The sequence below is a fragment of the Paroedura picta genome, chromosome 16 (assembly GCF_049243985.1).
Source record: "Paroedura picta isolate Pp20150507F chromosome 16, Ppicta_v3.0, whole genome shotgun sequence".
Taxonomy (NCBI): Eukaryota; Metazoa; Chordata; class Lepidosauria; order Squamata; family Gekkonidae; genus Paroedura; species Paroedura picta.
Window position 1 is genome coordinate 10046283 of NC_135384.1, and position 21888 is coordinate 10068170.

General features: G+C 42.8%; 1 protein-coding gene across 1 annotated transcript in view; it reads left to right on the top strand.

Annotated features, from left to right (window-relative positions):
* The window catches only part of LOC143825138 (uncharacterized), a 47650-nt gene that overhangs the window by 15949 nt on the left and 9813 nt on the right, over nucleotides 1-21888 (top strand). The window contains exons 11-17 of the mRNA XM_077313162.1: nucleotides 260-963; nucleotides 4864-5030; nucleotides 7644-7743; nucleotides 10147-10374; nucleotides 12838-12964; nucleotides 20560-20915; nucleotides 21254-21481. Coding sequence (XP_077169277.1) covers nucleotides 260-963; nucleotides 4864-5030; nucleotides 7644-7743; nucleotides 10147-10374; nucleotides 12838-12964; nucleotides 20560-20915; nucleotides 21254-21481 — 1910 coding nt within the window. The remainder of the gene's footprint in view (nucleotides 1-259; nucleotides 964-4863; nucleotides 5031-7643; nucleotides 7744-10146; nucleotides 10375-12837; nucleotides 12965-20559; nucleotides 20916-21253; nucleotides 21482-21888) is intronic.

Here is a 21888-nt window from a genome sequence, read left to right on the forward strand (position 1 = left end):
TGGTGGGGGATCATGGTAATTGTAGTCAATGGACATCTGGAGAGCCACAATTTGGCCAGCCCTTCCTTAGAACTTTGGAGAACACGGGGTGGCATACAGAATTTTAGTTTTTATCATCTCCTCCATCTTATGGTTCAAGGATTAGCACTGAACATATCCTCCAATTTTAAGGGGAAAGGATGAACAAAGGGGTCAGTTCACAAAGACTGTTACGTTTTATACCAGACTTCAAATGAAAACTCAATATTTTTATTTTCAGACTTGAACGACTGCTATAAATGCACAGATGACACATTCCCAAGCAAAAGTCAGGACTCCTGTATTCCCAAGATGATTGTCTTCTTGTCTTATGAAGAACCCCTGGGATTCTGCTTAGCCTTTTTGGTTCTTTCTCTCTCCTTGATCACAGCTGTGGTGTTGGGAACATTTATAAAGCATCACAACACTCCAATTGTCAAAGCAAACAACCGAAATCTCTCCTACACTCTTCTTGGCTGCCTTCTGCTCTGTTCCCTTTCTGCTTTGCTGTTCATTGGTCAACCTGGAGAATTTACTTGCATGCTGCGCCAACCTGCTTTTGGCACTGTCTTTTCAGTGGCTATTTCTTGCATCCTGGCAAAGACCATCACAGTGGTCTTGGCCTTCATGGCCACCAAACCAGGAAGCAGGATGAGGAAGTGGGTGGGGAAAAGGCTCGCCAACTCCATTGTTCTTTCCTGCTTCCTTGTCCAAGGGGGAATTTGTGCTGTGTGGTTGGCAACTTCTCCTCCCTTCCCAGATGTTGACATGCACACAGTCACTGAAGAAATTATACTGCAGTGTAATGAGGGGTCTGTGACTCTCTTTTACTGTCTACTGGGTTATATGGGTTTTCTGGCCATTGTCAGCTTCACCGTGGCTTTCCTTGCCCGGAGGCTACCTGATACTTTCAATGAAGCCAAATTTATCACCTTCAGCATGTTGGTGTTTTGCAGTGTGTGGTTGTCCTTCTTTCCAACTTACCTCAGCACTAAGGGGAAATCCATGTTAGCTGTGGAGATCTTCTCTATTTTAGCCTCTAGTGGTGGTTTGCTTATTTCAATTTTCTCACCTAAATGCTATATAATTTGGCTAAGACCTGAAATAAACAGTAGAGAAGTGCTAGTAAGAGGGAAAAGTCATAATACATAACTGTTATTTACTTCTTTAGTAATGCAGAGATCTGTTTGCTCAAATTATAATAGTTCTTAATGTTTTCTTCATAGCAGCTGTAGTGTTAATATCTTTGATATAGTTGTGATTTGAAGGCTACTGAATTGGTAAGCAGCATAAGGAAGTAGGTAGACTAAAGGACTAAATTTCACAATCCTCTAAAGTCTGCAACTTTCCAGTGTGTGAGGAAAAACTCTGACCACCAACTTTACAAGGGGGTTTATTATTAGGGATGACCAGGTCACCAATATTTATAACCTGTTGAAAACTTCTAAGCCATCTCATCAGGAAATTGGACGAACACTTTAAAAAGATAAGGACCAAGGATTTATGACATAATCTTTCCAAATATTATTTACATTGTGGGCATTCAGAGCAATCAGAATAAATCTCCAAGCAGGGAAGGGACTTTGAAACCTTCCTGAACCCATTTTTTACTGACAGTTTGACCATAGTGGTAAAAAATGATAATTGGATTATTATTATTATTATTATTATTATTATTATTATTATTATTATTATTATATTTATTTACCGCCTCTCCCGATAGGCTCGAGGTGGGTCACAACAACTAATCCCATTAAAATTCCCATTAAAATATCAATCTACTAACATGGCGGCTAAAAATCCCATCCCTCCCCCAATTATTAAGAGGTGAAGAGGAAAGGATAGGGGAGTAGCATACACTCCAACTCCTAGGGGGGGAGCGATGTCCTTGATTTGCTGACCCCAGCCTCAACCATAGACCTGGTGGAAGAGCTCCGTTTTACAGGCCCTGCGGAAAGCTGACAAATCCCGCAGGGCCCGCAGATCACCCGGGAGCTCATTCCACCAGGTAGAGGCCAGGACTGAAAAAGCCCTGGCCCTGGTCGAGGCTAGGCGTGCTTCCTTCGGGCCGGGGATGACCAACAGGTTCACACCCGCAGAGCGTAAGGCCCTGCGGGGGACATAGAGCGGTAGGCGGTCCCTCAGGTATGTGGGTCCCAACCCGCGTATGGCCTTGAAGGTTAAAACCAAAACCTTGAACCGGATCCGGGCAGCAATTGGCAGCCAATGCAGCTGCCTCAGCACCGGCTGGATGTGGGCCCTCCAGGATGTTCCAGTGAGGACCCTGGCAGCTGCATTTTGTACCAGCTGTAGTTTCCGGATCAGGGACAAGGGTAGGCCTGCGTAGAGCGAGTTACAGAAATCTATTCTGGAGGTGACTGTTGCATGGATCACTGTGGCCAAGTGGTCAGGGGACAGGTAGGGCGCTAGTAGCCGGCCTGGCAAAGGTAGAAAAATGCCTGGCCCGCTACTCTCTTGACCTGAGCCTCCATAGTCAGGGAGGCATCAATGGTCACACCCAAATTCCTAGCTTGGGGCACGATGGTAAGTTGCACCCCTGCTAGGGTGGGTAAACGCGTTACCTGTTCCCGCCCCCTTCCTCCCAGCCACAGGACCTCCGTCTTGGAGGGGTTGAGTTTCAGGCAACTCTGTTCGAACCATTCTGTCACCGCTTCCAAACATCTGGCAAATGGTTCCGGGGGGGAGTTTGGGTGACCGTCCATTAGGAGATAGAGCTGGGTGTCATCAGCGTACTGATGGCAACCCAGCCCAAAGCTCCGTACCAGCTGGGCCAGAGGGCGCATAAAGATGTTAAACAATGTGGGGGAGAGGACCGCACCCTGAGGGACCCCGCAAGGGAGTCTATAGGGCCGCAAGAGCTCATCCCCCACAGCAGCCCTCTGGGACCGGTTCTGGAGGAAGGAGCGTATCCAGCACAAGGCTGTGCCCTGTATCCCCGTACCGGCCAGGTGATGGACCAACAGTTCGTGGTCCACGATGTCAAAGGCCGCCGATAGGTCTAAAAGGACCAACACGGCTGACCCGCCTCTATCCAGCTGGCGACGGAGGTCATCCAGCAGAGCGACCAAAACCGTCTCCACCCTGTGGCCAGGGCGGAAGCCAGACTGATATGGATCGAGTGCTGAAGTTTCCTCCAAGAATGCCAGGAGCTGGTCGGCTGCCACCCTCTCTACCACCTTGCCCAGGAACGCTAAATGCGACACTGGGCGGTAGTTAACAGGGTCCAGCGGGTCCAGCAATGGTTTCTTCAGGAGAGGGCGGACCACCGCCTCCTTGAGCCACTCAGGAAACTCTCCCGTACTCAGGGAGGAGTTGATGATGTCTCTGAGCTGGCCTATCTTCTGGCCACCTCCCTTGAGGAGCCAAGAAGGACAGGGGTCGAGGGGGCAGGTGGCCGCCCTGACCGAACCTAGCAACTTGTCCACTTCAGAAGAAGAGAGCCGCCTGAAGCCATCAAACCTCACTACCAATGGCAGCCAACAGGTCTCCAGTTCATTCACTGTATTAATTGTGGCGGGAAGGTCGCGGTGGAGTGACAAGACTTTATCCGCAAAATAGCCCGCAAATGCCTCGCAGCCGATTTCCAAACCAAACATTCTAAAGAAACTTGTCATTCACACATTTGATGGAAGAAAGAACTCAGTAATCACTTGACGAAGGTCAAGTGACATGGAATTTAACGGTTGAACGTGACATGGAATTTAACAGTTGAATGTGATTATACATAATTAAGAGCCTCTTGTGGCGCAGAGTGGTAAGGCAGCCGTCTGAAAGCTTTGCCCATAAGGCTGGGAGTTCAATCCCAGCAGCCGGCTCAAGGTTGACTCAGCCTTCCATCCTTCCGAGGTCGGTAAAATGAGTACCCAGCTTGCTGGGGGGTAAACGGTCATGACTGGGGAAGGCACTGGCAAACCACCCCGTATTGAGTCTGCCATGAAAACGCTAGAGGGCGTCACCCCAAGGGTCAGACATGACTCGGTGCTTGCACAGGGGATACCTTTACCTTTTATACATAATTAGCTAATAAAATTGCATTTTTTTTACCGTAAAAAGAATATAACCCTGTGACTTCTATATACTGACATGTTTGATTTGGAAGTGATTCCTGAATATGCTGTAATCTTTCTTTTGCTCAGAATAAATGTTTCTGTTTTGAGATTTCTACATCCTTGTTTGTGTCATTGGCTACTTGCATGCCTGGGAAACAAACCACAATTTTTTCAGAGCCATCAACAGGCCTACTTCACATTCTACTATTGAGAGCATGAAGGCCAGATTAAAACTAGAGACCAGTGACTCCTTTATTTTAATACCACCTTTGTGAGTCATGACCTCTATTCCATCACACTGACCCATAGATGAAAATATTTCTTTTACTCTGGCTTCAGGACACAGTCTTCTGCTTGTGATAGTTTTTTTTCTGAGTTACTCACTTGCCTGAAGATGAAAATTTCTGTATTGTTATGATAACATGGGTTTCTGAGTTCAATGGGGAATCTTCAGTTTTGCATTCATCATTACCTTCCTGTCAATTACCAGAAAGGCCATCATCAGCTTGGCTAACTCCACAAGGAATTCCAGAGCCCACAATTTAAATTAATAAGGTAATCTTTGAAAAATGACATAAATGTATCCCTGGATTTTCTGAACTGGGGCCAGGAACACACATCTGTGTGATTTTGGCCAACATGAATGTTCTCCCACTCACTTAATCTTAGATTCTCTGAGGACTGTCTTGTCAGTAGTAAAAGCAGAATCTGTTTCTAGACAGAACATTGGATGGTGGCCTTTGTGTTGTTGAAGTTGTTCCTCCTTTCTCACAAGGTATGCCGGGCTCACGTTCAGTGCAAGATGACAGATCCACACCCTCCACTTCAACAGTATCATCAGTCAGGTGACCTCTTTGTTGGAGGCGTTGCTTCTCTGAGCTTCAACGTGAATCCAATAGGATTCGAAGACTCTTCCCAGCTGGCATCGTTTAACGATCTTCTGTAAGCAGTTATTGGTACGCTTATCTTAGTTGATAGTGTCTTTGTATGGTAGTTGTGAGAAAATGGGCTTTCCTATGACTTTCCTAGAGCCAATTTGGTGTAGTGGTTAGGCGTGCGGATTTCTAATCTGGCATGCCAGGTTCGATTCTGCGCTCCCCCACATGCAACCAGCTGGGTGACCTTGGGCTCGCCACGGCACTGATACAACTGTTCTGACTGAGCAGTGATATCTGGGCTCTCTCAGCCTCACCCACCCCACAGGGTGTCTGTTGTGGGGAGAGGAATGGGAAAGTGACTGTAAGCCGCTTTAAGCCTCCTTCGGGTAGGGAGAAGCGGAATATAAGAACCAACTCTTCTTCTTCTTTAATTGACCATGATAGGGAATTGTAAAACATATATGCTGTTCAACTTATGGGAGCCACAAAAATTAGTGATAAATCTGTACATTGAATGATGTGAGCTGCTTTGGGCAAGCATTCAGGAGAAGAACCAAGAATGGTATAAATCTAACCTTGGCTACAATTGGCAGAAAAGGATGATCATTCTAGTTGTTGCTTCATCCTTGATTGCCATTCTTCCAGCAGGAAGCAGGACTGTCTATTCAGTATTCAAACTATTGTCCATTATAACAAGTTGAACAGCAGAAAAAAGAACCTACCCTAGGCTATAACTAGCAGTTAAACAATTTATCAATGAATAAGGATGCAAATACAGTTTATCTTATCTCTTCTTTTAATAGTAACCAAACAACCAAAATGGACTCTAGATTCTATTGTTCCTTTAGGTAACCTACAAATTAAAATGTCATTATTAAACAAGAGATTGGGGTTTTTTCTGTCTATCAAAATGAAAATACTAAAGGAACACGTCTTACCAACTAGTATGTACTGAGGATCTAGTCCTTCACTAATTCTATAATTGTATAATTGTATAATTATTGTAATAATGGGGTATTTTGGGGGTTTTATGTGATTTTACTGTGATTTTATATTTTACTGTGAACCGCCGTGAGACCAGCAGTATATAAATCCATCTATAAACAAACAAATAAATAAATAATCTGTAATAAAATAAAATTTTAGAACTCATAAATCTACTAAATTACAATTTGAGAACTATAACATTTAGTAATAAACTCTTACATTCAATAAGGGACCTGAAAGTAGTTGTTTTATTGCAAAGGAACTTCAAGAACAGGTTAGAAAGGGAGATTGCAGAAATGCAAGTTATTACAACACTCAATACTACTATATACCCTGGACTCAACAAGGACAAAGGTTTTTTTTTATCTCACTATACATGCTAACCTTGTTTAACTTGTGTATCCACATTCCTCACAATTTATTTTAATTGGGATTATGTGACTGTTAGTAATATATAATGTAATTTTGAATTCAACTCTCTGGCCCCAGGAAAAGATAGCTGCCAGCTCAGCTTCTACTTGAAGGAATGTTTCACACTTGTATGGAGACAGAGGGGGCCAGCAGTAAATGGTGGGGTGGCAGCCGTTGATCACTGTCATTGACAGTTTTATTTCTCATATGTATTTGTCAACTACAACTGAAATCACTGGGTCTGATTGGCTGGTTTAGCAAAGAATTATCATATGGCTGTATTTGGATGCTGTGACACAGTTTTCTAATGTAACAGGATTAATTTTGGCTCATATATTCCCACTGTCAGGATGGTCAGTTCATAGTCTGAGGAAGAGTGCTTACACTTGAAAGCTCTTACCTTGAGTAAATCTTTGTTGGTCTTAAAGGCACTACTGGACTCTGGTTTTATTGTGCTATTATTTTCCATTTAAACATAACAATATATATATTGGCCTTCGGCTCAAAGCTTATCGGGAAGCTTAGCCAAAAGACTGTTCCCACTGGGTTGTGAACTGCCTATGGTAATTATACTCAAGCTGAGAGAGTTACTCCATATCACACCTGTATCTATTAAAGCTGCAGTCTCACCCAAAACAGGAAAGTTCCAAATATATATGAAAACCTCTAGGGCTCTAAATGATAACAACCGGCCATAAACTCTTATCTACAAGTTAAGGTTTAAAGCAGGGGTAGTCAAACTGCGGCCCTCCAGATGCTGGCAGGAGCTTCTGGGAATTGTAGTCCATGGACATCTGGAGGGCCGCAGTTTGACTACCCCTGCTTTAAAGTATAAAAAAATTTTAGTCAAGTATCATCCCAACAGGGCTATGCGTGACCTAAATAACTTGAGCTCAAATTCTCAAAGCTTCACTTTGCAGCACCTGTGCCTCTTTAAGCTGCTGTCTCACAGAAAGCAAGACAGTTCCAATGAGTGGAGCAATTGATGAAGATGGTGAGTAGAAAATCATAAATACAACAGAGAAGCAGAATATGGTGCGATGAATTTCAATGGTTCTTCTGAGACAGCATGCAACTCTCATTCCAGAATTCTTTCTAAGAATTACCAGCACATCCTGGCATTGGCCTTTGCAGTAAAGGAGATCAATGAAAACCCTCAGATCCTGCCCAATGTCTCCTTGGGTTTCCACATCTATGACAGCTATTACAATGCCAGATGGACCTATGAGGTCACAATGCGACTTGCATCTTCAGGAGACCCCTTTGTCCCCAACTACAGATGTGGCATCCACAATCACCTGGCAGCGGTCATTGGAGGGCTGGATAGCGACATCTCCCTTCATGTGGCAACTATGCTGGGCACCTATAAGATCCCACAGGTAGGATGTGCTTGTCTCTAATGTTGGGATCTAACATCTTGCTGAGAAATTATTTATTTTTTCCAAAACTAATTGAGGGGTTCAAAAATGGATAATTAGACAGTCCTTGCTTTCTGCATGAGAAAACTCACCCTGCCTTGCAAAGGACTCACAGCTAAGTGTCACAATAAAATGAGAGTCCTTTAAGAATATCAAAGATTTATTCAAGGCGTGAGCTTTTCAGTGCAAGCACTCTTCCTCAGACCAACATGGCTACTCAACTGAAGCTTGTTGAGCACTATGTGCCAGTTTGGTGTAGTGGTTAGGAGTGCGGACTTCTAATCTGGCAAGCCGGGTTCGATTCTGCGCTCCCCCACATGCAACCAGCTGGGTAACCTTGGGCTTGCCATGGCTCTGAAAAAACTGTTCTGACCAAGCAGCGATATCAGGGCTCTCTCAGCTTCACCCACCTCACAGGGTGTCTGTTGTGGGGAGAGGAATGGGAAGGCGACTGTAAGCCGCTTTGAGCCTCCTTCGGGTAGGGAAAAGCTGCATATAAGAACCTTCTTCTTCTTCTTCTTCTTCTTCTTCTTCTTCTTCTTCTTCTTCTTCTTCTTCTATGTGAGCACTCTTTGAGTTCAGTTAAAGATAGAATCAACTGAAATAATTGTGCTAGACACAATCTGAAAGCGTTGTTACAATGGGTGCCATGTCTGTAAAATGCTTTGCGAATCCTCAAGGAATAAAGAAAGGTTCTTTTGGGTTCAAATCCTTTATCCATCTTTAGCTCACCTACGGCTTTGCTCCAGTGATACAGGACAAATCTCCAGGCTATTCCATTTGCCAGATCGCCCCAAAGGAAGCACTTCTGTATGTTGGGATCAGAGATTTGCTGCTGCATTTCAAGTGGATTTGGGTCGGGATCCTGACTATGGATGATGAAAATGGAGAACAAATTGTACAAACGTTGTCTTCAATGTTTTCCCAGCATGGTATTTGTATTGCCCTGGTAGAAAGAAGTCCCAGGTTAGATTTTATTGCTGGTATTTCAGACATGATGCTCCAGGGAATAAGAACATATTATAGAATCATGGAGAGCAAAGCCAACGTATTGGTGGTGTTTGGACAATCTTATTCCGTCAACGATTTGAGATTGTTGCCACAGATCTCAGAGGGACCCTGGGAATCCAGAAGTAAAGTGTGGATTCTCTCAGCCCAGATGGAACTTGTTTCGTTTTTCTATGAAAGGAAATGGGATATTGACATAATCCATGGGGCTTTGTCCTTCATGGTTCACTCCCATGATCTTCCAATGTTTCAGAAATTTATTGACAACAGAAACCCTTTCAACACGAAAGGAGATGGTTTTATACGGGACTTCTGGCAAGATGCTTTCAACTGTGCTTTGCCAGATGGTGTTTGGGATGAGCAGAAAGGTAGAATCTGCTCAGGGGAAGAGATGCTGGAAAGCCTATCTGGGCCTTTCTTTGAAATGAAAATGACTAGCCACAGCTACAGCATCTATATTGCTGTCTATGCTGTGGCCCATGCTTTAGATGCCATGCATTCATTGCAAAGCAAGCGTAACACCATGATGAACAGAAGGAGGCTGAATCTTGGGGAGGAACAATGGCAGGTAAGGCTTGGAGAAGCAAAAATGGGCAAGCATTTCAGAATATGTCACATGAGGCCATATTCTGAGTAGTACACATTCTCCTCCCATTCCTCCTGTGCTAGCGATATCATCTATCCTTGATGGTGTAACCTGGTTAGCCTAGTCAATCCTGGTCATATATCTCAGAAGCTTAGCTGGGCCAACCCCCGGTAGTATTTGGATGGGATTTGATTGGTAGTTCTTCCAAGGACACAAGGATCATGAAGTGGACTTAGGCAATGGCAAACCACTTCTGAGTGTCCTTTGTTTGTCTGGCCAGACAATTTGGTTGACTAACATGCCCATAGGAACCAGTGCTGCATAGCAATTTGTTGTTTCATTGCTTGCTCTAGAAGGTGGGTAGTGGGCCAAAATAGTAAAGGTTTTGGACTGCAAAACAAAGAGATATATGATGCCCCCTAAGGCACTGAATGGTGGTGGGGAATTTCTAGCCTCTTGTGAATGAGCCTGGTCAAGGAGTAAATCTTTTCAGCATGCCATTAAGTGGTAGAAATGAATTTTGAAGCTTCAAGTCCTAGCATTGCCTGTAACATCTGCAGACCTTTTGCAGTCTAACAAGTAGGAAAGTCACTCTACAATAAGGCAAAAAGGAAAGTTGATAAGTATACAAATCGGCTGTTAGTGAATGAGACCAAACTTAACCCAACTTTTTGGGCCTCATATCTTCATATCAAGGGTGGGCAATCAAGGATGAAACCCCCTGTGGCCCAGTAGCTGCCTTTTCTCATTTCTTCTCATTTTCCTTCTAGCTCCATGCCTTCCTCAGAGGGCTTGCATTCAATGACAGCGCCAGGAACAAATTTGTATTGAATGAAAATGGGGAGCTGGTAGCTGGATATGACATTATGAATTGGGTTTTTTCCACAAACCAGTCCTTTCACCGAGTGAAGGTTGGGGCAATGGATGTTTGGGCTGCTCCAGAACAAGCATTCACCATCAAGGAGGAAGCTATAACATGGCCCAGCTGGTTTAACCAGGTAAGGATCCACTGAAGATTGAGATGCCTTTTTAACTGTAGATGAGCATTGAGTCTCAGACCTGGGAACGAAAGATTTTCTTCAATGATCTGGTTCTATCAGTTATGTGCTTCTTCCTTCAGGGTGTTATAACATAAAGTTATATAGTTATAGATAGAAGTCTTATAACTTTTTTTTTGTAAACGGATCTGATCCAGGGCAGCCCTGATGTACAGCAGTATAGAAATTATTACTCTGGTGTCAACAAATACTTTCCTTGCTGTGGTCAGATATGTGCTGAGGAAAAAACAAATGAAACAAAGAGGCCAAAATAGCAAAAAGAAATTGTAAGGTTAATGTTTTTTTTCAAGTCAGTGCTTGATTTCAAATGTCTAGGTTTCAAAATATAGCTTTTGTTGACCAGTAGTTCACCATGATCAAAGCTGATCCAGGGATGACCATGAACCAAATAAAAGAAGCAGTCTGAGCCAGGGGCACATGACAAAGACTTTCCTATAGAATCGCCAAGGGTTGGGCATGACTGAATGAATAACATCATCATCATCATCATCATGACTCGTAGGAGGGCATTATTTTTGCTGGAATGCTCCTGGATGGCTTAAACATGGCCACAGCTTTTATTTACCTCCACAATGGATGGTTGGCGCAGCATGAGTGAGGGAGCCTGACCTAGCAGTCCATCGACTGCATAGCCCAACAGGCAGCCTGGGGGTCCGCTGTAGTTCCCAACAAGGAATGTCGATCCCCTTGGCTGCTGGAATTGTGCTATCATGGGAGGCGACCAGTGTGGGTGGCAAAAAGGCACAAAAAGGCACAATCCAGCCCCCTGGCCACTTGGCCAAAACAAGCCCACATGCCTTCCCTGCCAAGTTGATACTGCTCGTTTTATGACACCTCTTATGGAGGCCCCGTGCACCAGGGATTCTGATTGCACACCGAACTCCCCACCAACAGGCCCCTCCTCATGCTAAACGTGCTGCTATGATGAAATTTCAATACATAAACTTAACATAAGTAACAACAAATCAACATTGGAACATACTTTAACAGGGTGGGTGGGAAGGAAGCGGCTCCCATGGCGTTCCATTGAAGAGGCTGTGTCCCACGCACATGGTGCCTTAATTAGATGCTGTGGGCCCACACAACATGCACTGCTGGAGGAACCACTGGGACAGTCACATCTGTCAGCCCTCCCCTTTGTGAAATGGCGGCCACCGTAAGTCACAGCCAAGCATTGTTTGAAATAACAATGCCTTTAAAGTAAGAAGACTGCTGAAAACTGGTAGCCAAGTTGCTATGTATCAGTAGAACCAATTTTGAACCCAGTGGCACCTTTAAGATCAACAGAATTTAATTCAAGTTGTAAATTTTCATTGACATAGTACACTTCTTCAGACAACGGAATGGGAATTATGAATCCAAACATATGAGCAGAAGGTGGGCCGTGAATAAGTACATAGCGTAATTATGACGTTATCAGGTACAAGGATCTTATAGGAATAAGAAACTCCATTTATAAGGTCATCATTCATTTGGGTTGTTCAATGCTGGTGGGGAAACACAGTAATCTGGAACGTTTATTTCCTTTACTATGTCCCACCACCCCAGAGTTGAGCATTATTCCTGTAAGGCCCCTGTATCTGTTAAACATCCTCATGAAGCTGTGTACTAATTCTTTGCCCACTCTCTACTTATAGATGTGGATGTGTAATACCCATTTCATTGTATCTGAAGATGTATCTGATGGAGCTTAAACAGTTCCGCAGGGCCTGCAAAAAGGAACTCCTCCACCAGGCATTTGGTTGAGACCAGGCACAACCAACAGCGAATGAAGGGTCCCCGCTCCCCCCCTCTCCCCCCCTTCCTCCCAGAACTCCACCAGAGCAATCTGGACCTGTTGTGGTATTGCACTGTTCCATCGTTATATTATTTTATTATATTGTTATCCTGTTACATTATTCTATTATATTGTTACAACCACTGTTATTAATTACTGTATGTTTTTAACGAATGTTTCATGTATTGTTGACTAGTTTTAATGTAAACTGCCCTGAGCCTTTGGGGAGGGCGGTATATAAATATAAATAAATAAATAAATAAATAAATAAATAAATAAATAAATAAATAAATGTGTTCTGTGCACATGAAAGCTTAAAACCAATGGAAGTTCATTAGTATGGAAACGGGAAGGGTGGGTAATCCCCAAAGAAACATTCTATTACATGTGCACTATGCATTTCCCCTTGATACGTTGTGATTCACACTGTCTTCTCTTGCCACAAACACAGATTTGTTTTGGGTTGGGCGTGGTGGCATTTGCATATGTGGAATAAAAAAAACGGTTTGCTATGGATACTCTATAAACAAAACTCAAAATGTTTTTAAGGTCCCCGCCCACTTTCTGCAATAAAGGTTCTGATCCTCATTATGAATGTCTTTCTCATTTGCCATTTCCTTGATCAGTCACAGCCTATTTCTGTGTGTACGGCCAGCTGCCACCATGGATCCAGCAAGAAAGTCAAGGAGGGAGAGCCGTTTTGCTGCTATGAATGCAACCCATGTCCAGAAGGAAAAATTTCAGACCAGAAGGGTAAGAAACATATACATAGTGATCACTCCAGTGGGCTACAGTCTATACAATTATGTTTTTGCAATCAAAAGCACATGATGATTACATTTGTTCACATTTTGAACGCATGTTAAAATGGTGAGAAACTTCTGGGCTAAGACTGAGAGGAAGCAGCTGATCATGGGTTTGTAAACTGATGTATACATGTATGAATAGATTCCCTGTCCTGAAGTTAATAGATTCCCTGTCCTGGGAGCCAGCTTGATGTAGTGGTTAGGAGTGCGGACTTCTAATCTGGCATGTCGGGTTTGATTCTGCACTCCCCCACATGCAGCCAGCTGGGTGACCTTGGGCTCGCCACGGCACTGATAAAGCTGTTCTGAGCGAGCAGTGATATCAGGGCTCTCAATTACCATGAGCCTCTGGCAGTAGGGCCAATTGTCAGGGGCTCATAGTAATTGTAGTCCATGGAAATCTGGAGAGCTGCAGTTTGGCCAGGCTAGCCTTAAAGCCTTGGAGAGCACTGTGAAGCATAAACAATTTCAGTTCTCACCACCTCATCACTGCCATGTTTCAACAATTAGCACTGAACAAATCCTCCAGTTTTAATTTTAGGGGGGAATGATGTAGAAAGGGGAGAGTTCCCATGTGCTCTTACATTTTACACCAGACATCAAATGAAACCTTAATATTTCCATTTTCAGACATGAATGACTGCTATAAATGCACAGATGAAACATTCCCAAGCAAAACCAAGGATTTCTGTATTCCCAAAATGATCATCTTCTTGTCTTATGAAGAACCCTTGGGAATTATCTTAACTGTTTTGGCTCTTTTTCTTTCTTTCATCACAGCTGGGGTGTTGGGCACATTTATAAAGCATCACAACACTCCAATTGTCAAAGCAAACAACCGAAGTCTCTCCTACACTCTTCTTGGCTGCCTTCTGCTCTGTTCCCTTTCTGCTTTGTTGTTCATTGGTCAACCTGAAGAATTAACCTGTGTGCTACGTCAACCTGCTTTTGGTATAATCTTTTCAGTGGCAATTTCTTGCATCCTGGCAAAGACCATCATGGTGGTCCTGGCCTTCATGGCCACCAGACCAGGAGGCAGGATGAGGAAGTGGGCGGGGAAAAGCCTGGCCAACTCCATTGTTCTTTCCTGCTCTCTTGTCCAAGCAGGAATTTGTGCTGTGTGGTTGGCAACCTCTCCTCCCTTCCCAGATGTTGACATGTACACAGTCACTGAAGAAATTATACTGCAATGTAATGAGGGGTCTGTGACTTTCTTTAACTGTGTATTGGGATATATGGGTTTTCTGGCCATTGTCAGCTTCACTGTGGCTTTCCTTGCCCGGAAGTTACCTGATACTTTCAATGAATCCAAATTTATCACCTTCAGCATGTTGGTGTTTTGCAGTGTGTGGCTATCCTTCTTTCCAACTTATCTCAGCACTAAGGGGAAAGCTATGGTAGCTGTGGAGATCTTCTCTATTCTAGCCTCCTGTGCTGTTTTGCTTACTTTAATTTTTTCCCCTAAATGCTATATAATTTGGCTAAGACCTGATTTAAACAGTAAGGAAGGCTTAGTAAGGGGAAAAGTCAAAGCCCGTAATAGTCATTTCCTTTCTCAAGTTTCAGATAGATAAATTCACTCATATTAGAACATTTCTTACAGTTTCGTTCTCAGCAGCCCCTTACAAATATTTGCTATTTGATTTTACTGCTGTTCAACTAAGAAGCAGCATCACAAAGAAGGTGTGTGTGGGGGGGGGAATGGACTGGACAATTCTGTTGTTCTTTGCTACTGTTTTATCTATGCAGTCATTTGTCTTGTTTGACTTGTAATGCCTCACCCATTTCCACACATTGATAGGTATTTAGTGCCCCAAATTGTACTTCCCATGTATGGTATCCAACATTACATTTTGACTGCTAACTAGTCAGTACACCTGGGCCTATACCCCTATGGCCGTTGCAGGGCAGGACAATGGTGTGGGGCAGAACACACAATGTTCCTGAATTATATCAAAGCCCCACATTCTATTTGGACTTTAATTCTCTTGTCATGTTCTCTTTTCTAGTTGAATGTATTTATTTTTATTTCTTCAATTTATTGACTGCTACTCCCTGAGGCTCGTGGCGGTTTACAAAAGTCCCACTGAAAACCCGTTAAAAACCCATTAAAAACCCCATTAAAATGGACTATCCATAACAAAATGGACATATCCATAACAACAGATGGTAAAATGCCTGGCCAGTTACTTTTTTGACCTGAGCCTCCATAGTTAGGGAGGCATCGATGGTCACACCTAAATTCCTCTCCCACACAATGTTCCTGAATTGAATCAAAACCCAGCATGCTTTTTGAACTTTAATTCCTTTATGTCATGTCTGACTGCTAAAGGTTCAGTCAACGGAACCCTGATCTGATGCTACATGTCATGTCTAGCCGTAGTTTTTCTTGCCTGAAGGATTCTGAGCAATTTCAAGAAAGCCTAATTTTTCTTTCTAGACTGTAGTTTGTCTTTTGCTCTGTTCAACTGTCCTGTGTTCCAACCTACCATATCTCTAAAGGAAATATTCGGCAGTCACTGGGATTACTCTATCATCCACATATAAATTGTTGAGGTTTATTGTTCCATTATAAAAGAAAAGTCTAAATCCATAATAATAACTTTTGCAGAATATACTCTTAACTGTAAAAATCCTGCCCAATAAAGAAAAATTTAAATGAATGTGATAGAATGTTCTTGTAAGTATGTTGGGCCAAAACCCTGGAGACCCAGACAGAAATTGCCATATTATGGAGCTTAGTCTGAGAAAGAATGCTTGCACTCGAAAGCTCACACCTTGAATAAATCTTTGTTGGTCTTAAAGGTGCCATTGGACTCTGATTTTGTTGTACTTCTTCAGACCAACACACCTATTCATTTGAATCTATGGAGGAATGTGTATAACTGCTATTATTCTACTTTTTATTTGTTATTATCTGTCACTTTGATTAAATATATTTATCCTTAGTTTATAGAATTGTCACTACTCATTTACGTATTTGTAGACTCATTAAAGGTTTTGAATTTTGACTAAAATCCTTCTTTTGTCCTCATTTGATACATGTACACAGGAGTCTGGTGGTGAATCAAATCTTGGAAGATGTTTTTCTCTTTGTGGGATATGGATAGGTAAGAAGCAGGTTTAGGACTCATGAGGTGAACAGGCAACAGAAATAATGTGCCTTAATATAAACATAAACACCAGATGATTATTCAAACCCATGGATCTACTTCTTTCATTCAGATAGGTCTTTAACACTTTGTTGTTGTTGTTAGTTGCAAAGTTGTGTCCGACCCATTGCAATCCCATGGACAATGATCATCCAGGCCTTCCTGTCCTTTACCATTCCCCAGAGTCCATTTAAGTTTGCACCGACTGCTTCAGTGACTCCTTCCAGCCAACTCATTCTCTGTCATCCCTTCTTCTTTTGCCCTCAGTCACTCCCAGCATTAGGCTCTTCTCCAGGGAGTCCTTCCTTCTCATGAGGTGGTCAAAGTATTTGAGTTTCATCTTCAGGATCTAGCCCTCTAAAGAGCAGTCAGGGCTGAACTCCACTAAGATTGACTGGTTTGTTCACCGTGCTGTCCAAGGAACTCGCACTTTAACACAGATATTTTGGTAGTCTGGCTTTTATCAATAAGGATAAACTTCTTGGTCTCAATTGATGATAAAATTTGGTGAAGGCAAGAACATTCCTATTTATCCTATAACTAGATAGGGTTAGGCTACGCATCTCACTTCCCTAACTTAGGTTCCGTCTCGATCCTCTCACAGTCTACTTTGCTCTCCTATTGTTCATAGTTATTAGTTATTCTGTCTCTTGTCTGGAATCCAGGTTGAACATCAAAACAATCAGATGATGTGCTCCATTAAAATTCCAGGAGTCCCTTTGGATCCACCTCAGTGCAATGGAAAACCTCTGTTCAGAAGTGATAAATATTTTTTCCCTGAAATCCCCCTGGGATTCCCCCTGGTAAACCCCAGATCGTGTTGTTTCCTTCATCTTTGATCATCCAGAAAAACATAATTGAAAACCTTGCTGCTTCTCTGGATCCCTGAGGACTTTCATTGTGCCAAAGTAGAACTCCTTATCCAGACAGTGAAAGGTGGTAGAAAAATAGTTCTTCACATATGCAACTTATCGAGACCAGAAATAGAACTGAGATCAAGGACTCTGGACCTTGGAAACAGGAATAACAGTATATTGGGAATCAAAAGCAGGATCAATGTCTAGAGAAGAGACCGGCACTAGAGATGTCAGTATTAGCTTTATTGCAGCTGGTTTTCCTTTATCACAGAATATCCAAGTCCCTGGTTGTGAAGTGCAGGATTAGAGATCCACACCCTCCAGTCCAGGAGTATCACCAGTCAGGAGACTTCTTGGTTGGTGGCATTGTTTCTCAGAGCTTTGACTTCAATCCAACAGAGTTCCATGAATATCCCCAGCTGGCATCATTTGGAGAGCTGGTGTAAGCCATTAACTCTTTTTGTATTTTCAGTTCATTTTTGGCCACCTGATCCTCAGGAGGAGGGTTGGCATCAGCATGCCGTGAGTTGGGGCAGTTGCCAGAGGCCAGGGCTTCAGACTAGGCCTTGTGCTAATCTCTTCCCACCCATGCATCTCCATTTCCCCCCCAGACTCAGGCTCTTCTCTAGTCTGTGAGTGTTTTGTCTACCCTATTCCTAGCAGCATAGGTTGTCCAACACTGTACAGGAATGGCGTTTATGTAATACATCATGCTGCAGATCTTTTTGTAAACACAGCAGTGGTACTTCCATTGGCACCCACTGCCCAGCTCTGTAGGGTAAGGGTGTGCAGCTGTTACGGGTCGCTTGGTCACAGGCAATGGGAGAGATTGAATTGGGTGGGGAAAGATGATCCAAAAGGAGTTGCCATTGGGTGAGTGGGAAAGAAGGGGAATTGGACATCAGGCATAGAGGCAAGCCTGACACTCTGTGCACAGGACCCAATTCGGAACTGGCCTTGTCTAACATCTGAGGTTCATGATATTTTTGACATGACAATATTTGTTGACCTGATATTTTACAACCATTAGCCACATTTCAGGGAATATTCATAGATGGTCCATTCTCCTACCCTCTTCAGTTTTTCTTGTGCATACTTTCTTCCATCTCTGCTGTATATTTGATTTGACTTCCTTCCCAGTGCCACAAAATGACTTGTGTAACAAGTCAGAAGACATTAGCATGTCACACAGTCATGTCATATGACAAGCAGGATCTGTCCATGATTCCCAGCACTGAAGGATCTTTCCCAGCAATGGTTACTTGTCCTATTTTAACTACATGTAATCATGATGGCTCCCTGGATCCTCGGGCTATCTGTAGGCACAGCAAGTATCCCACAACTGAACTGCAAGCCATTCTCTGTATTGGAGCTGCGTTGGAAGGACAGGATATAAAAATAAAGATTTATTTATTTAGGTTTTCCTAAATAATGAATAATGAATGACATTCAAAGGAACAATATTAGATTTGCAGTCACTCCTTTTTTGGCCATCAAGTTATTTTTTTAACCCTATAGTGTTTTTAAGATATTTTAAAGCTGACAAATGAAAAACTGAATGATTAAATCCCATTTTTTCCTGCCCTTTTCACTTTACTTCCCACTTAGGAGTAAAGCAACCAATAAGGAATAGAAATATCAAAAGGGTCAAAATGCTGTTCTTAAACCACATTTCTGTCCGTGTGGGAGGTGTAAAAAACACTGCTGTCTCGTGTGTCTGCCAGTTTGGTGTAGTGGTTAGGAGTGCGGACTTCTAATCTGGCATGTTGGGTTCAATTCTGCACTCCCCCACATGCAGCCAGCTGCGTGACCTTGGGCTTGCCACAGCAATGATAAAACTGTTCTGACCCAGCAGTGATATCAGGGCTTGGCATATAAGCGGCATATAAGAATCAACTCTTCTTCTGATTCCCGAATTACCTGTTCTCTATTGGTATTTCCACAGCTACTTTTCTAGCCTTATAGAATATCTCTTGTTGAAGGATTAGCAGTTTAGCACTCTTTACTGCAATGCCGCTTAGAGACTTGGATCTGTGCCTCCCCAGGTGAGTGGCTTCCTTAAGAGGTGGCAGGTCTGCAAGTGAGGTTGACCCAGCAGAGAAGGCATAGCATTCACCGTGTCAGGTATCCCAGAGTGGGACCAAAGGAGTTGGATGCCTTTCCTGGACACCCCAGGGTTAACAGTGCAGGGTGGGCTAGGGTGGGTCCAAGGGAAGTCTACGCTTTCTCTTGGTGCTCCAGGTGGACAATTCCCTATGATGGGACTCCAGTGGCAAGGGGACCCACGTTCCTGGTGGGGGGAACTGGGTGGGCCCCAAGACACCACTGGATGCTACCCTTGGATGGAATCCCAACCTAAAATATTATTGTAATTGTATATATTAATAAAGATGATTCTGTGATGAGTTTTCAATTGTTAGATCTCCTTCTGTTAAAATACATATCTGTAATTCTAGCACGGTGCCTAAGAACTACCAGCATATCCTGGCCATGGTGTATGCTGTAAAAGAGATCAACGAAGACCCTCTGCTCTTACCCAACATCTCCTTGGGTTTTCAAATCTATGACAGCTACTTCAATGGAAAGCAAACCTATCGTGCCACCATGCAACTGGTGTCTTCCCAAAAGACATTTGTCCCTAACTTTAAATGTGACAGCCAGGACAACATACGAGCAATTATTGGAGGATTGGATTCTGACACCTCCCTTGATGTGGCAATCATTTTGGGCATATACAAGATTCCACAGGTAAGAGAGGTGATTTGGATTGAAACCTAAAATTCTCCATCAGTCTTTTGTTCTTCTGAACTGCTGGCTGGTTTGAAGAAAGATGGGACGATGTTCTAAAAATCCAAATAGCTTGTATCTTGGTGTGTATGCCATATAAAGGGAAGAATAAAAATGGGCTTTTTGGTTTATTTACCAGTAAGGAAAAACAGACGTGGACTCTGTAGCATTGATCTAAGAAAAGCTTTTCTTGACCAATATCTTCCTCTATATTATTCTTTCTACTCCAAATCACTTTCAGCTCATCTATGGCTCTGCTCCTGTGACCAATACAAATCAAGTCCTCTCCTTCTATCAGATGTCCCCTAATGAAGACCTTCAGCATACAGGGATTCTCTATTTATTACTTTATTTCAAGTGGACATGGATTGGGCTCATTGTTATGGATAATGAGAATGGAGAGAGAATTGTCCAATATTTAGTTCCAGAGTTTTACAGGCATGGTATCTGCACTGCCTTCATAGGATATTGCCCCAGACTAGATGTTCTCAATGAAATTTCAAATTCAATGGAACAAGGGGTAAAGATATATAATCAAATCTTAGGCAGCAAAGCAAACGTATTTGTAGGATTTGGACAATCTTATTCCCTCAATAACTTGATGTGGTTACCATATTTGTCAGACAACATGGCATGGAAAACCAAAGGTAAAGTTACAATACTGAACACCCAGATGGAGTTCACTACATATGCATATCAAACAACTTGGGATCCTGAAGTAATCCATGGGTTTCTGGCTTTCACAGTTCATTCCAGTAATCTTCCTGGATTTCAGAAATTTGCTGAGAGAAGAAACCCTTCCAATGCAAAAATGGATGGCTTTATGCAGAAGTTCTGGCACCATGCCTTCAACTGCAAATTCCCAAGTCAAGCTCAGGACTGGGAAGAGAGAGATGAGGAAGAAATTTGCACAGGACAAGAGAAGCTGGAGAGCCTCCCTGCATCTCTTTTTGAGAAGAGCATGACTGGCCACAGTTACAGCATTTACAATTCTGTCTACGCAGTTGCCCATGCTGTACATGCTATGCTGTCATTTAAAACCAAGCACGGAAGACCAATAAATTGTGAGAACTTGAGTGTTCCAGATCGAGATCAATGGCAGGTAAGGTTATAAGAATCAAATATGGGAGAGCTTCGGTTTGATAGGTGGAACAAAAGGGTCCATTTTGTGTGGTCCTGCCTAATTCCTCTTTTGCAAATATTTCTTATTACATCTTCTTTTAGTTCATATTTCAGGTAGCAGTCCCAGAAAGTGTTCTTCAAACATGCTATTGACAATGTGCATGTATGTGTGTGTAGAAAGTCTTCCTAGATTTGGACCTCAGATATTAAAATTAAATGGGCAGATAGGTCAGATGCTCATAATTGCCACTGGGAAAGTTCCAAATTCACTAGGGCAAAGTTTCAGCCTTTTATGACCTCTTCTGTTTTTCCATCCAGCTCCATCACTTCCTTCGCGGTGTTGCATTTAACAACAGTGCTGGAGATGAAATTTCATTCAACAAGGATGGGGAGCTGGTGGCTGGATTGGATGTTATGAACTGGATCAGTTTCCCAAACCTCACCTTTTATAGGGAGAAAATTGGGAGGATGGATCCCCAGGCTCCTCCAGAGGAAATGTTCACCATCAATGAGAAAGTAATACAATGGCCACATATCTTTCACCAGGTGGGGTCAAATATTTTGGATTTTAGGAAATCTTTCAGTTGTGAATGGGCACTTAGGGTGAAAAGTGAAGTTCTTTGGAGAACAATGAGCCGAGATGAAGTCCTGAACTTGACTTGAAAATATCACAGAATTTGACGTGACATTAAAATATTTATTAAAAGGTAAACACAGCTTAAAGTAGCTTGGTGGGTGGAGGGAAAAGAGCAAAGAAAGCAGGAAAGGGGGAGAGGTTATGAGTACTTTCAGATGATTGGAAGAGGAAATAGTAGCAGAGGGATACAAGGAGAAATGCAATGCCCCCCGGCAATACGTTGCAATGTCCTCGCTTTTACTTAATAAATTGTATATGAATTATTAGTTAGCTCATTGGATGTGACCTCAGCATTTCAAATGTTGATGAAGAAGAA